At 39.2% G+C, this 17,898-nt stretch overlaps 1 protein-coding gene across 1 annotated transcript in view; it reads left to right on the top strand.

The window, feature by feature from the left end:
• Positions 1-17,898, top strand: part of il1rapl2 (interleukin 1 receptor accessory protein-like 2) — a 349,251-nt gene that overhangs the window by 209,752 nt on the left and 121,601 nt on the right. Inside the window, exons 4-5 of the mRNA XM_053324004.1 lie at positions 10,915-11,101; positions 11,188-11,341. Coding sequence (XP_053179979.1) covers positions 10,915-11,101; positions 11,188-11,341 — 341 coding nt within the window. The remainder of the gene's footprint in view (positions 1-10,914; positions 11,102-11,187; positions 11,342-17,898) is intronic.

The raw sequence follows: 17,898 nt of genomic DNA on the forward strand, positions 1-17,898 counted from the left end.
GCAGACGAAATGGGAGCTTCTGTACTATTGGGTTGACACCTCTTGCTGTGTCGAGGAAGGAGAGGCCAGGCAAGTCCCCTTCAGTCTTGGCTGACTGAAGTTCCATTAGTAGATCGCTCAACTTTGTTAGTTTAGAATAATCTCGGTTTGTTATTTTTGGAAAGGTTTCAATCCGTTTGAACAGGGCATCTTCTATCACTTCTGTTGAGCCATAAGTTTGTTCAAGTCTGTCCCATATCATTGCCAATCCTGCTTCTGGATGGTTGATGTGTATTGATCTTATCTGTTCGACATGTTCTGCTGACTCTTTTCCGAGCCACTTAAGCAGAAGATCCATCTCCTCACTAGGAGTCAAGTTTAAACCACTGGTTGCGTTCTGAAAGGAACGTTTCCAGGCTCTGTAGCTCTGAGGTTTGTCATTAAACTGGAGTAAGCCTGTAGCCACAAGCTCACGTCGAGCAAGATATCTTACAAAGTCATTCATATTTGAGCTGCCATTATTCGTGTTTGGAGACATGGGATAGGGTAAGTGAGTAGGACGACCATTGTCATTTCTATAATGCTGCACAGGAGTAGCATGGTCGTTCTCGAAACTTACTTTACGCGACTCATGAACATATTCATCCTCATATATGCAAGGCTGCAGTGAGGTAAGATGAGGTGGTTGAGAAGCAATATGAGTTTGGTCTGGAAAGAAGAGCTTGGCTTCTGGTTTGAGATGTGAAGGTGAAATGTTGTAGCTAGGGCTTGGCTCTGTTTTTGCTGGGACACCATCATCACATAGCTGTAGTTCTGTCTCTTGTACCTTGGCTTGGTCAGTAACGTATTGTTCAGTGCGTTGTGTGGCTTCCAAGGGAGTAGAATCCAAATTTAACTTGCAACTATGTTTCTCACTGTTTAAATCAACAGCAGCTTCGAGTGCTTCCGCTTCAGCAATGGCTGCAGCTGTCTCTTTCTTATAGTTAAGCATTTCCATAGATGCTTCCAATTTAGCTTTTTCTAGCTTCAGGTTAATTTCCTCTTCTGCGTAGGAAAGGCGTGCTTTTGCTGCTTCTGCTCTCGCTCTCGCCTTGGCTGCAGCGGACCCAGTTGATGATGAACTTGACAGTACTGAGGAACATGAAACGCGGGAGCGCGTCTTTAATGAAGATGCTTCCTCCAACATGGCACAGTCTGGTGGTGTATTTCTGCTTAGACACTGCTCTGACGGTCGTCCACTGGCTGCGTGTGACGATGTCGTTATTATTATCTGCCAGCTTACACTACGTTATCCTGCCCGCTAGAAAGCCGTGGTTTCACTGTGCTGCCCTCGGTATATGTGCTGTATATAACTTGACAGTCAGATAAACGCCTTCCTAACATCAAGACTCTGAAGACAGTTGTTCCCTTGTCCACAGGTTTATTGGCGTTGCAAGGAAGGGTGAAACTAAAACATACAAAAAAGCATAATCAACATTATGCTTGCTTTTAACATGTACAGATATACACAATGTAAATATAACAGCTCTTCAACATCTTTAATATGAATTAAATCCCCTTGTTTTTACTGGTACAGGTTTTATGTATTTATTGTATATTTAGCTTCAAATGTAATATATGCCATCATATTTTAACATGCAATCAATTATCTGTTCATTTATTTATTGTAATTGCTTTCATATGAACTTCCAATGGCCTAAGAACCGTGTAGTTATCAGCAATAGTAACAAGGTAGATTTCTATCATCAAACATCACAGAATGTAACATTATCCCAAAAATAATGATCTGCAATCATAGATAACAATAAAACAATCAATACATACCCACGATGCTACCAAAGGCATGAGATGTAAGCAGATGTTGCTGGACTAGCTCAGATACAATAAAATAACAGCTTTCTGTGCCATGCTTGCTTACTTTCTGACTACTGGTCACATGACATAATACATGACATAACTTCCTGTCATTGACATCCTGTGCTTCTTAAAGTGACCGCAACAAAAAAACAGAAAACCAGACTTAAACTTAATTGTAACAAAACAGTGACTGTGCACGCTATAACAGATGTACAGCAATCCCATCAAATTAGGATCAGAGTGTAATGATGAAAAAAAGCCATCATTGCCTCAATACATATGTTGTCCCAGTGTGCAGTGTGATAGCCTCAAACACTGCTTTCAACTTCAACTTCATAAATGTATGTCATTTTAAGTTTAAGTGTTATTTGCTGTGTTCTCAGTTGATATGTCTGCTAGCTGCATTGAAAGATGTTTTCCCTCACACCTGACATCTGTTCCAGCATGGCAGCACATTTCTCATTTGTCTTAATAGATGCAGATACAGTAGGGACACACACACACACACACACACACACACACACACACACACACACACACACACACATTCACAGCAGTAAGTGTGAGAGTGAGATTCCATGTTTTATTCATAGCTGTCTTCAAATGCAAAATAAAGGCGACCAACTGTACCCTTTCTTAGCCATGTTACAAAATAACAAGCTACACACTGCAGACCACACACACACACACACACACACACACACACACACACACACACACACACACACACACACACACACACACACACGCACACACACACACACACACGTACTATGCCTGGGCTCAACATAGAAACATGCTGATAACAAAAGGTTATGAATGTCAGCCACTCACATTAAACACAGAATGGCAGCAACAAATCTTCCCTTTCACCTTGTTAAATCTCTTTTTTCTCCCCATTCATTTCCAGCAGGGCAGGATGCAGCTTCACTGGACACATTTTACTGGCATTAAATTGTCAAGTCTGGCCAAATTTATTTGTTAGGCATGTTTGCCAAAACAGGTTTGCAACCAAAGACCCACACGGAGTAGCGACGAACATACATTTAGAAAACCATGGGATAGGATAGGTTAACTCCACTATAATGAATGTGGTGTTTGGGCATGTATCATTTAACAAAACTGACAGTCTGCAGACATGCTAGGGGCTGTATGAGACTGCACAGCACTTAAGCAAAGAGATGCTTTAAGCTGTTAAATTCAGCATACTAATACGCTCATGAAGGCAACACTAAAATGCTGAGTTAGCAAGTATAATGTTCAGCATATCCACCATCTTACAACAATTTATGTTAACATTTGCTAATTAGCAATACAAGCAAGACAAGGTATAGCTGAGGTTGATGGGAATGTAGTTTTGCAGGTTATTTGGTCATAAACTAGTAAAAGGGAAAGTCAGTGGTTATCAGGATACATCAACTGCAAACCATTAATATCTACACACATTTTTGTGTCAAACCCCCATCAACATATATTACTCAATAATTGTTAACTTTGACCTGCTGGTAGTGCTATAATAATAACAATGAGAACAATTAAAATAAAAGTAATTTCTTCGCTTTTCAATGTACTCAAAGTAGCTTTTATAAAACACAATGGATGTGGACAGGTTGGTGAATTCACAGGTGTATTTTGGGAGAGAGTTCCAGAAGGTGAGGGCAGCAATAGAGAAAGTATTGTTACCCCAGGTCTATTACTTGGTCCTGGACATAGAGAAGTAATTACAATGTATCCTCTGGGGCCCATTAATGTGTTCACAAAATTCCATGGAAATCCATCCCATATTTATTGAGACATTTTAGTCCGAACCAAGGTGGTGGACTAAAAGACCAACCTCCATTACCATTGTAGCCAGCATTGCTACAAATATCCACACATTCATAGTATAGTGCTTTGACATATTTATTTGTACAATAAATTAATAAAGCGGGCATGAGTCTACATTGCTTTGAAAATCCTGCATAGTATAGCCCTAACAAAGATACATTTATGCACAATTTGAACCATTTTTTCTCACCCATTCTTTGTTAATCGAGTGAACTGACCTTATAGTATTTGTGCCGTTCTTACAGGCTGACATATAATGCCTTTATTTATGTGTTTGCAATAATCCCATTATCTCGATTTATCTCTCAATTACACAGTAAGACTTTATTTCCGACTGATAGTGGCAAGCTCATGTACAGCAAATAGGGTTGTTGAAAGAGATTATACTGCCAATAATTTGGATGTGTGTCCCTGCAATGATCTCAATAAACACCAGTGCTGTTAAAGCTGCTGCTGGCTGGCAAAGTGTGCGCATGATGAGTGAGAATGAAATAACCTGAGGCTTGAAATGCTAACACATCTCTAATAAGATCAAGATGAACCTTAGACACCTCACCGGCACATTCTAATCTGTAGCACTATATTAACTCTGTTATTCAGTGTTTCATGATCTGTACTCCCTCCTCTGCTTTTTGTCTTGTCTAGTTAATAAAGTCCTGCACCACACAAATGTCCCTTTCTTTCCTCTTGCCAGATATTCACATTAGCAGCTGGCTTCAGGGCTGAAATGTTCCATTAAAGGCTTTCATCCTCAAGGAGAAATATTATATTTGTGTGGAAATGTGTATAATAGACCACTGTAAGACTTTCCTTAGAATTTCACCCCAGAAACCACCTCATTATAAACTTTGAGAATATGGCAAGAGTTAGAACAATGTTTCTGTGCTGTAGGTAAACCCTAAGAACTGTAGAATATATTGAGACATAAAATTAAACATGCTTGTTCACTTTCTCACAGAGGGACGATCACTTGCCTGTCAGTGCAGTAAATATAAGGCTACAGTCAGCAGCAGAAAAACTGGAAACTAGTAGCTCCTTTTAGAGACTTCTTGTAGTTTTGTCATCACCTTGACTTTGGGAAATTGGTGTTTTTGGCCAAGCAATAGTCTGGTACCCCCATGTTCATGTGTTTTAGACATGGTGTTAGGTTTTGGATAGATGTTTCTTTGTTTCCATTGTCTTTAAGCTAGTTAGCGTAGCTGAGTTTTGCCAGTTACTGTATTATTTTAACTAAGATAAATGGCTGGCTGTAGCTGAACTATATGTTATGAGTGTGGTTATGTTTTAAAATGTTTCCTGCATTTCTATAGTTCCAACATCTTGGATTAAGTCAAGAAACAGCCACCCACACTAGTCTAGATAAATTAGATTGAGGGTGCTGTGACTTTGCGAATGTAACATCTCCACAGCCAAATCCTGTCCAATTATCAAGCTAACGTTAGGTGGGCGGGCTAGCAAAGTTAGCTAATGCTGACTGGCAAGTCAGTTTGGCATTTCAGCAACAGTACAAGACAACTTTCAGCTAATTTAAAGTTTGGCTTGAGTAAGTGGGCCAAGCAGGTTCATTTAACATATGCTATTCTATCTCTTCCTGGTCTGTATTTTGAGTCAATGATTGCAGTTAAGCTAAATGGCGTTTCTTGTTTATAAGCAGTCAGACTTGTGTGGATTAATGGACCGTGACTGACAGGTAAAGATGCTTTCTACTTAACCAACCCAAAGGTGGTCCAAAAATATGATTTTTTTTTAATTCATGTTTTTTTCCAGTTGTAGATAATAGTACAATGATCAATATAGGCTACTTAAATATACTAACCCCATTGCTGGGACTGTATAAGTTTATTTTTAAAAAGAAAAAAAGTGGAGTAGCAAAACCATAACTTTGCTCCCCCTAATTGTAAAATGGGGATGTATTTAGATAGATAGATAGATAGATAGATAGATAGATAGATAGATACTTTATGCTTGGTTTGCAGCAGTTACATCCACACTTAATATCATATTCAAGCACATCTGTAACTATTCAATAGAAAAAAATTAAAACACTTATAAAAAATACGCAAAGGTTGTTCCATTGCTCAGGCACCAGTGGATGTGACTACACACATAATCATAGTCACACATAGTCATTGTGTTTAGCATGCAGACCCTTCATCTAACATACAATACATGACAATGTTACATGTTATACATGTAAAACAATATAGTAATAACAGTTTCAATGGAAAACTTACTGACCAGGACAATCACAACTCTGCTCTAAAGAGAACAGAAGGTAAAATCAGAGAGGAGTGCTGAAAATACATCTGTTGGCAGTATAACTAATGAACACATTTCAAACATCTCAGAGTTCCTGAAGTGAAGTTCCAACCTCAGATAGTCTGTGGAAATACACTGCTGTGATATTCAACACATCCAACAGACATCCCTGATGAAATAAGGCAATTTTATTTGGTATATCTGCTTTCTTTCATTCTGCTCCATCTGCCTCTGCTTCAATTAGTCATCTCCAATATTTCCCAGAATTTGACAAACAAATGGCATGAACATATTGTAATTAGGTGTGGGAGGTAATATAATCAGAATAACGTTAGCTTGAACCGTGTTCATTTTTATTGACTGCATGTTCTTCCTCCTCTTCCAGAAATCCCAAATACATTCAGTTTGCCTCAGATAATTGGTGAGAGACAAATTACTGTACACACTGAATATCTCATTTCCATCATTACTTTAACTTCATTATTTCAGGTGCTATGTCCTTTTTGTTACCGAAAAGTACAGCTCAGCAATAAAATGTGCAGCTCTAGTGTGTAGCACGTTAAGTACTGCGTGTCTTTTACTTTAGGGCCATTTTACTAACTGAAGCATTTAAATGTATTCCACGCAGCGCCAGATATGAATACACACCCACACAGACACACAATTTGCATCCGTAAGTGGTGCACAGCATGCGCTAAATGCTTCTGACACTGCGTTTGCATTGCAGTCTAATTGAATCATCATGTTTATAGTGAGATATGCATAATACATTCTTCTTTACAAAGATGCTGTTTTTCCCGTTTAGTGTTTGGCTTCTGATTTCTGGGTTGGACAGGCAGAGGGGGAGAAAGTATGACACAGGGTGATATAACAGTGGAAAAAAAGAGAGGAAAATTTAGACGGACACAGTTGAGAGAGAGACAAGAGAAAGCTGTTGCAGTTCTCCTCTTTTTCAGTTCATTTGAGTTCACTGTGTGTCACCGGCATACACGTACAGGACAATATCATCAAAGCAACAAAACAATATAAAATCCCTTTCCACTCTTGGATGGGAGTGTCTTTTGTTTGTGCCTTTGCGAGGGAGGATCCGGTTTAAAACATGATCAGTGATCTATGTGTAGCATGGTTGCTAAATGGGACAAAATCACTGTTTTGCGAGTCATGATAAGTCTCAAGACTTAGCTATGAAATCAAAGTCCTAAATTTGTGTCTTTGGAGTCATAAACAAGTCATTACAGTATGTACCCTTTACTAAATTAACAGTAACAGCTAGTATACTCACTGGCCTCTTTATTAGGATCACCTGTGCAATCTAATTCAATCCAATACAACAACTCTGCTTTAAATTCTACATTTATGAAATGTATACATTGTCAGTTTTTGATAACATTGTTAAAAAAGTATTAATTTTACTTTATGTTCATTACTGAAGTCATACTAAGTGGTGGTAGTGTACTGGGGCACATTATATTGACTGGTGTTCCTATTGTTTTGCTCCTGTTAATGGAGTGGACAAAATATTAGGAACACCATTCAATATAATGCACCCTAATACACCACCATCACCCACTGTGATCTCAATTTATAGCAGAGCTGTTGTATTGGATTGAATTAGATTGCACAGGTGATCCTAATGAAGTGGCTGGTGAATGTATATCATTTCTAGACAAACATGAATACTTATGAATAATATATATATATTATTTTAAACAAACTATGATATTTAAAATGAACTTGAGCAGGTGTTGCTTGGTGTGTTTTTGCATCATTTTCTGTCCGTTTTCCCCCTTGGTTTCATTAAAAAAGACTCCCAACATACAATCATTTTTAACTTTCTCATATTTCAGAAAAATGCTCAAATGGTTTGTTTTGGAAGGCAATGAGAAAAACTCACTTCTTGATTGTGCTACATTTTATTTTGCAAACATTTTATGATTTCTCCATGTAAGCTGGGCTGTCAGAAATTGTATGATTTGTTTTCATATTTATTTTAGGTCTGGTTATGCTTGCAAAAATAATGTTTCTCTGGGGTAAGAAATGCAGCTCTGTTTTTTTTACCTGAGCTTTCACTTTCACTGTTGTCACTTTTGATCATTGATTGTCAAGAGTAGAGGGGTTTCAGCACAACCCAAAGCCAGGAGGTTTACAGTAGGAAATTGTACTTTTTAAAGTGATTCCAAAAAAATATTCAGCAAAAAAGTGACTGTAATGACGACTGCAGTGCATGTGGTGAAGCTAAATGCTGTGATGTGAAGCAGAGAAAATTGTAAATAAATGTAAAGGGTTTATAGAAAGCTGGATGAAGTGAGTATGTATGTGTGTGTGTGTGTGTGTGTGTGTGTGTGTGTGTGTGTGTTTGTGTGTGTGTGTTTGAGAAAGAGAGAAAGCCACAGGAGCATGCAGGAAAAGGTAACTGAATCACTGGAGGAGAAAACAAGATGCTGCAGGCTGGAGATGGATTGATGAGGAGAGAAACTGAGGGATAGATGGATAAACGGCTTTCCAGGACTCTAGTTCGATGCTCAGTGGTCTTGGTTTAGGTCAATGACTAAAAAAAACTCCCTGTGTCCCCTGTAAGAAAGAAACACACACACACACAGCATTGATAGAATAAGTGGTTTAGATCCACTTAGATGAGAGGTTGTGGTTAGGGGACAATGGGTGAGCCCTGTTTGTGTGCATGTGTGTGTGTGTGTGTGTGTGTGGGTGTGTTAGTGAGAGAGAAAGAAAGAGAGATCAATGCGGTCCTTTGTGTCTGGAGGTGAACTTGGGCGAACACACACATTGAAGCCTACACACACACACACACACACACACACACACACACACACACACACACACACACACACACACACACACACACACACACACACACACACACACAAACAATTACAATCACCTTGAGCAGATAAGTCCTCAAATCCAAAATGTTGAAAACACATTGCATCATCACCATCATAACAGACTTCAAAGTTTGCTCGTTTTATTGCATTATATGATTTGACTCAAGGACACAGTGTCACACATGCAACAACTGAACAACACGATTTAGTTTGATATCCTGTTGACACCGGGAGCTCTGACCTCCAGCGCTGATTTAAAAAAATGAAAACAATTCAACTTTTCTTAATATACATCATTTATTCATATGGCACTTAAAGTCTACCTGGAGTACGAGTTATTGCTTCGGCTCAGTTCTTGCACAGCTGATCCAATTAAGGTGTGCAAAAACAAGGCAGGATAAACTTTGCAGAGCAGACATTAAGGCTGGATTGAGAGAAAAAAAAGTGTTTATAAATTATTATTACTACTACACAATTTAGCAACTTGTCCATGACACACGAATCAAAGTTAGCATTCATTTGGACTTGTGTTTTTGGCTCTCTGATGCATGTAAGTCAAATATTCACCCTCCTTTTACCTGATTTGCTTTCTACCAACTCCAGAGAGAAGAACCTGGGTCTTTAACTGCTAAAAGCTCCTCCTTGTTCACCAGATAGTCATTATTTTTGTCTAAAAAAAATAAGTGACGGATGCTAAAAAATGCTCTGTAGAGCTAAAAGGAACTACAGAGTCAGTGTGCCTTAACGTTTTTCAACTTTAAGGTGGAAATAGTGTTTAGAGGTAGTAGTTAATGTGATTCCTGTCTGTTTTCACACATCATTTGCCACTCTTATAAAGTAGTATAAAAAAAATAGTACAACTTACAAATTCTGTTCTACACGATTGCAAACATGTATTAATTTAAATGTAGTATTTAATATAGTATGAAATTGGGATAACATTGTGTTAAAATATTACACTCTTGTCTTGGACATTTGGTCCATTAGTCGTGTAATATATCATGTCAGGATGAGCAATAAAATCATCCCATCATCCTAAAAGTGAGAACATTAGCTCTTACAGTAGCTCGAAGGCGTCTGATTCATTGATTTTAATAACTTGTCTAAATCTTTTTCGGGGAATATAAATGGACATGAAATTGAACAGACAGCACAAGTTCAATCAGTCATTCTTGTGACTTGTCTGTTTGAATTGTTTTTCTTACACAGGCAGTGAGTACGTTTAGCTGTATTGGCAGTTTTCTGTAAAGATTGATATTTGTTTTTTAAATGTTGGCAATATACAGGTCATTGAATGGAAACATTAATACACACCCTTTACTGTGTATTATGCTTAAGTGAAATGATTATCTACTGGGAACATAGAGATAATTACAGATAAGTTGTCCAGGTCAGTGGCCAATGTTTACATGCAGTGACTAATGAACTAAACTCTCACTTCTTAAGATCTTAATAAAAAAGCCTTCACTGAACTAGACAGTAGAAACAACGAGTAACTTATTCCTCGTGATCATGGACAAATCTTAGCTTTAAATTTCAACTGGGATGAAGACAGTTCCTCCAACACAACCTATTGTGGACGAAAAGGTTAAAAGGATCAGAGAAATACACCATTGCCTCAACATAACCCAGAATTGTTCCTTTTTAAGTTAACTTTATTATGAAATTTCAGTTTTCTCTTTGAGTATAAAAGGTTTTGTAAGCTGTAATTAATTCTGGATGACTATTCCTTCATTGGTGTCATTGAAACACTGAGGGCCTGTAATTTTACCGAAATACCCACAAAAGTACCAAACGGTCTACTCAGTACTTTCACAATTAAAACAACTCACACTGTTTCACACAGAGTTCAAGTGTTGGACAAATGGGAGAATGGCTCATGTCACTGCTATAGCTAACTCCAATCAGTGCATAAAGAAATAAACAACTGTGCTCAATACAATCCACTCAGATTCATTTTAGGGTGCTTAGCTTGTGTATGTGGGATATTCTTGTGGAATGGAGCAGTTTATTGGAACTTTAAGTTTTATGGTGGGTTTTCTTTTTCACCTTTTGATGTATCTCTTTTCCCAGAGTACAAATGTCTGCTAATGTAAGTAGAGGAATGTGATTTTAACATTTCTCAATGTTGTGTGTGTAATCTCTTAAGGAACTCAACATACTGCATGAAGGTGTCCATGTCGATGACAGTGGAGGAGAGTGACGAGGGGAAATGCTTCAGCAGCAAAATCCGCTATTTGGAGAAAGCTGAGATTACCCACAGCAAAATGATCACCTGTCGGGACATAGAAGACTACTTGGCTCCATACAAACAACCACAGATGACCTGGTACAAGGTACGATACACACATAGAAAAAAAGAGAGTAACTGTACCGAAGTCTGCTGTAGACTCTTGTAGTTCATTCTTGTGTCTCCTGCCAGGAGTGTGAACGGGTCGAATGGAGAAGCTCCATCATTGTGAACACCACACACATCTGGATTCCTGAGGTAGAGGAAGGCGATGGGGGAAATTACACCTGTGAGTTACAGTATGGATCCAGACTGGTGCGGCGGACCACACAACTCAAAGTCACAGGTAGGACACAGTGCATGGATGGATGGATGGATGGATGGATGGGTAGATTGATGGAAGGATAGATGGATGGATGGATGGTCATATAAAGAAAAAAAATTAAGTATTGCGGTTTGAGAAATGTTGTGAATTATAGAACCTTGAAAAGAAAACGTATTGGAATTACTGCCTACACTAATGCATGGATCGATCCATGACAATCTGAGAGATTAGATTTTGACACACTAGGATTTAATGTGATTGGATGGGTTGGGACAGGACAGGACAGGGAAATTGTAGTATAGAATTAGAACGGGATAGGAAAAGGATGCCAAAGGATATACCATGTCATGTCAGGTTCTACAGGACTACAAGATATCAACTCAGTAAAAACCCGAATTCAAATGAGCATCAGGTTAGACAACTGATTGTTTACACTTGTGTAGTGTATCATAATGGACAGCAATCATTGCTGCATCTAGGGCAATGTGGTTGGTGACTGTCATGCTGCTTGGTGGAGCTGTGAAACAAAGGGTACCAATAGGTCGGGTAACAAGAAGTAGTCTGTCATGTCTTTAGGCCAAGTCACCGCAAGTATATTTGACTCTGCAATTCGCTTCTTTGACCTAGTAACATTTTATGAGACAAAGATATTGTGTAGACTGAACCTGACATAAAACAGCACACAAGTCATGTGTGGGTCAGGTGCACATAGACAGCATGCAAACAGTGACCAAGGTACCAACTCAGTAGAGGCCCGATTGCAAATAGAGACATGAGACAATTGATCATTTTAACCTGTGTAGTGGACAACAATCGATGCTGCTTATGAGAAAGTGTTGTTGGTGCTGGTCATGTTGCTTAGTTGAACTGTGAAACAGTGGGGTACCAACAGGTCGGGTACCAACAGGTCTGGTACCAACAGGTCAGGTACCAACAGGTCGGGTACCAACAGGTCAGGTACCAACAGGTCGGGTACCAACAGGTCTGGTACCAACAGGTCAGGTACCAACAGGTCGGGTACCAACAGGTCGGGTACCAACAGGTCAGGTACCAACAGGGCAAGAACCAACAGGTCAAGAACCAACAGGTCAGGTACCAACAGGTCAGGTACCAACAGGTCAGGTACCAACAGGTCTGGTACCAACAGGTCAGGTACCAACAGGTCTGGTACCAACATGTAGTCAGTCATGTCTCGCAGCCAAGTCACTGCAGGTACATATTACTTTACAATCTCCTAATTTGACAAAGTGTGAACGTGGCATAAGACAAGTTATTGGGAAACAACAGTATGCAAACAGTAACCGAGTATTTGGGTTTCTATTTAGTCCTTCTGAATGTACAGAATTGAAGCATTGATGTATGATGAATTGTATATGTATTACACCGCTCAGATAGTTTTTTAACCAACTGCCATCAAAGATATGGGAGTGGACAAACAGACGGGAATCTGTACTCTTACTCCAAGCCAGAAATTTTCACCTGGAACCACTTTTCAATCCTACTCAGGTCTTTGTCACGTCAGGCTATTCTTTCTGACCTGATAGAAATATCCAGATTAAATTTTGTGGCGTTTTTCACTGATTCTGCTTTCAAATAGCCTTGTACCTACGTGATGTGTCTATAATTGTTCTCCTTCAAAAAAGGGAATACATACTCTTCCTGCTTTTAATAAACACTGGATCTCTCAATGATTCTGGAGCATCCATTATATTTTGACAGATGCCTAGACTCCGCAATATATCATTCATCATTACTACAGCACAAGTTTCAGTGCACTATCTACCATATAACAATTCAGGCTCCATACCATTTGTATTTGGTGCCTCTGTCTAATTCCCAGATCAAACATACACAGTTTCAAGCTTCAGTGGTTTTTGACCTAACCCTGACTAGGCAGTAACATCTGCACTTTGCTGTTTGTGTGTAAGCTTTCATCTGCATTTTTTGTGTTATGTCTATGAGTGTGTATGTGTGTATATGTGAATCTGTGTGTGGTTGTGTGGTTAGGGTTGCAGTGTCTTTGATTGAGTGCACACGCCTGCTTGCATTTTGTTGTTGTGTCATGTGCAATATGCATGTTGGTATCTGAGAGCAGTGACAACTTACTGTGCTTATTTTCTTTGACACACACACACACACACACACACACACACACACACACACACACACACACACAAACACAAACAAACTTAAGCATGCGCCCTGCCTATGTTTCACACATTCAGACAGTGTTTGACTGCACTCACATTCACACTCACACACATGAAAACACACACAAGGAGTGATTTTCCAGTCTGACATAATGCGATGTGCCACGATAAGCAGCACGGGGTGAAAGAGGATACAGTGTTACATTTAGTGCTCTGTATCTCTTACTTTTCTGATACCCAGAACCAAAGTCAAAGCCATCTTTATCTCACACTTTGTGTTCTGGTTCATATGTACAGCTGCTTCTTCTTCAGTAGAGTTGATATGAACAGGCATTGCTTCATTTGTCAAGGAATTATTCAGCACCCCATTTCCTAGGTTCCCTTCATCTGCTCTCCTGTGGAGGGAGATGAAAGTATGATGTAAGTGAAATCACAGCCATTCTTATACATTTCTCCCCACACATGCACTGTATAAGTGCTGGTAAAGAAAATGGTTTCAGCTTGCTGCCATATTGAAATCCTTCAGCTGCTTGTTTACATTGACTATTGCAAGCAAGCGCTGGTCATATATGTTGTAGTCCTCATTTTTGCAGCAGAAGTAGCAAAATCTACAAAGGTGATAACCCCTTAAACAAAATATAGTATCACTTGTGGGTGTCAGCATTGAACCCATTGATATTTTCAACTGAGATACAATTCCAGGTACCTGATGTAAGGCAGGGTGTTGAAAAAGATTAAAGTAGACAACACAAAGTGATTTTTAAAGATAATGTGTGGGACACATTCCCTCCAAGGAGAAACAGGAGATGTATTATGTCATCATCAGTCAAAATGCACATATCAAATATCAGGTTCCCTAATTGTGATAGTAGAAGTTAACATAAAAAACTAAAAATAAAAGCCATACACTACAAATTCACTTCATGAAGATTGATTTCTACCTAATAAAGTCTACTGAACACATGTTACTCAGACTTTACCTTCTGTTATATCATATGATGGTTTATGTCATCGGATATGTTACAAAATAGAGCAGGGAAGAAAACTAACATATGGGGAGCATGTATGAGATGAATGATATGAAGCATAAAAGAACTGAACTGAATGTGTGTGTGTGTGTGTGTGTGTGTGTGTGTGTGTGTGTGTGTGTGTGTGTGTGTGTGTGTGTGTGTGCGTGTGAGTGTGTGTGTGTGTGTAGGTGTGTCAGCTGGATACGGCACACACCAACTGCTGTGGGGCTATTTTATCTCATCCTGTATAGGAAGCCAGAATCATTGACTCTTATTACTTTCTTCACTCTTTCAGCCTCTCTGCCTCCTCTATATATTGTCCCACATTTAGATCTTTGACTGCCTCTCTCTACCTCCTTTATCTCCATTTACACACACACACACACACACACACACACACACACACACGGACAAAAAGCTTAGGGCCAATTCTCTGGCCATTCCAGGCCAATGCTCATGACCAGCAGCAAGATTTGTGTGTGTATGTGTGTTTGCATGCATAAATGTGTGTTTGTGCAGTGCTTGTGTGGGCATTTTTGACAACTGACTACCTCCAGAAGAAAATAGACAGATTTGTATAGATTTACTGTGTCATGGTCCTTCAGCATTTTTTGCAGCAACGTTAGCTGTTTTGAAGGATCCATCTATCTGACATGAATCCAGGGATTTCTTCAACTTCAGCTCAGTACCTCCGACTTCCCACTCATACTGGAAATGATTTTCAGTGAAACCAGCCCCTAAGACATCTGTCAGTGTATGCCAGGCCTTGGCTAAACATCTCTGTCCTTGATCCTATAGTTAAGTCTGTGTCTCTTGGCAGCAGGTTTTTATCACCATGCTTTCAACATTAAATGGAGATTAAAGTAAGACACAGGCAGAACCTGCAGATCAGCTGTTGGCTATGATCTTGATTGCTGCAAAAAAAACACACACAAAAGAATAACTGAGACTAGACTAGAAGTTGTCTGTGAGAGTCTGAGGGAAAGCCAGGATAGGTTGTAAATGTCACACTCTCACACTTCAAAGCTGTAACTTTTTAAACATATACAGCCTTTAATTAACTGCTGAAGGGGTATCCTCTTGTGTTTACAGTGCTGTTCATACTGTGTTTTTTCTGAGATATTCTCCGGTCTAGACTCGTGCAACTAAGCCCCATTTCCATCAAGGAAGTTCCTGGTAAAATTTAGGATGCAGGAACTTTACAGGAACGTCCGCTCACTCGGTCCTCTACACCGTTGTGTCTCCATTGCAGAGTAGGATCTTGATAGGAACCACTGGACTCTGGAGGTGGGTTAGGGTTACCTAATCATTCTGCAACAGTTTCGATTGTCAAGTATTCATTGTGCGACAGTTTTGACCATGACGTCACTGAGGCGATGTGAGTATACCCAGTCAGCACGGAGTCAACCTCAAGCCACATCCAGCAAATCTACAGGGCCACACCAAGTACATACCCAGAGGCAGGGACTTGTTTCGCCCCAGTAAAAGTTCCAGGAAAGTGTCCTTCAGAGGTGCTTCCTGCTATGGAGACACGCGCCAACGGCCACAGCCCCGTAAAATTACCCCAAAGTTCCTGCAGTGAAAACAGCCCTATAGGCACTGGTCATACTTTGCTTTTAGATGAGTCTTATACAAGGAAATAGCTAGTTTCACAAAAATAAATGGCTTATTTAAAGCATAAAAACTCCTTACCCACCCGCAGGCTAACGCAGAACTAAAAGTCACGTTTCCATGGTAACACTTAGTGACACTTGCTGACCAGTGGCACCGGATAACAAATAAAAAGCAAGGCATGGCTCATAATTTGTGGTTTACTCACAGTACCATGGAGTGAGCAATGAGAATGTAAGTGCAGTTTTTAGAGACTGCAGTGAGGATGTCATCAGCTGTTTGGTTGCCCCAGGAAACTCTCTTCAGCCTCAAAGGTTAGCAGAAGTACTGAGATCTACCACATGAAGAAGCCATGACTTAATTTTAGTCATATTGATATTGTAGGGTTCCATCACCAGGATCTAAACCCCGGCCGCCCACACCGTGAAGCTGACTGCGCTAACAGTCAGCTAAAGGGATCCTTAGCCAAGGGTCAGCGAGCTCAGATAGATTACACAGCAAGACACCATAAATACTAGTGCAAATACACACACACACACACACACACACACAAGCAGATGAAGCACATTGGCTTTACGTTGGTTAGTATAGATCTGATGGGGTCAGATGAAGGATAACTCAGGGTCAGCAGAGAAGAGGAGAAGAATAGAGATAAAAACCCAAGTTTCATTTGTAGCTTGTGTTCATTTCAGATTATGCAGGAGAAGCACTAAGGTCAGACACTGAAGAAAAGAAATGAATATGGTTTTAAAAAAAACTGTAGAAATAGCAAAACAGTATAGTCTGAAGTGTTGTTTTAATATCTCAAGTTCAAAACTAAGCTTTCTGATAAAATGAGTGTAAAAAAAACCCCAGATAAATTCAATGACAGAGCAAAGAATCAGACAAATGAAGTAATAACTATTAATTATTTCAGAAATGCATTTTGATGTTTGAGACTTATTGAGGGTAATTATGGTTGAAATCTACATATAATAATGATAAATGTTTATTTGACAGTCCTGTAAGTGCGTGCAGTGATATGAAAATGTAAGTGAAAGCAAATAAAATAAAAACCAGGGGAGAAAAAAATACTCCATCAAAATGAAGACAGTGACAATTCAATTTATAAAACAAATGAGACATAGAAGTGAAAAATAGAGGGTTTATAAGGCTGATAAAATAACCCAGATTTCTATCATTATGCAAAGATTTAATGCTACTCACTGAAATGATCAAATGCCTGATTGTGAGAGAGGAAGTTTAAATAGCTTCTTTATTAAAGGAATCTTTAGACACACAGAGGGATGAGAGAGTAAGATGCAAGCAGACCGAACTCAGTAGCCTTGTTTTTATATCCGTCATGTCCTACAATGAAGAGCTCCATCAGCCCTGAGCTGCCTTTAGGAGCAATCTGCTACCTACTGCAACACAGCTCTCTCTCTTTGTGTCAGTCTGTGTGTGTGTGTGTGTGTGTGTGTGTGTGTGTGTGTGTGTGTGTGTGTGTTTGCCTGCAAGCGTGCACTTACAAACAAGAATAGGTGTATTAAGATGTATGTGACGCTGTGTCCTTATGTCTTTATATGTGTATAATACAGAGAGGATATCTACATTTATAGATTGCTGTTGTTCATGTTAAATAAAGGACAATAAAAGCAAACCAAGGGAAACGCGTCATCTGTTTTGATTCAAGCATTCAAAAAATAATCTCCTCTTTCATTCCATTCTGACTTTTTAATGTTAATTTTGTTCTTAATCTGTCATACATGCGACTTGAAATGTAGTTTGAGTAAAGTGTGGAACCTCATGTAAAGAACACAGTTAAATT

This window comes from Scomber japonicus, chromosome 8 (genome assembly GCF_027409825.1).
Source record: "Scomber japonicus isolate fScoJap1 chromosome 8, fScoJap1.pri, whole genome shotgun sequence".
In the NCBI taxonomy this organism is placed as follows: domain Eukaryota; kingdom Metazoa; phylum Chordata; class Actinopteri; order Scombriformes; family Scombridae; genus Scomber; species Scomber japonicus.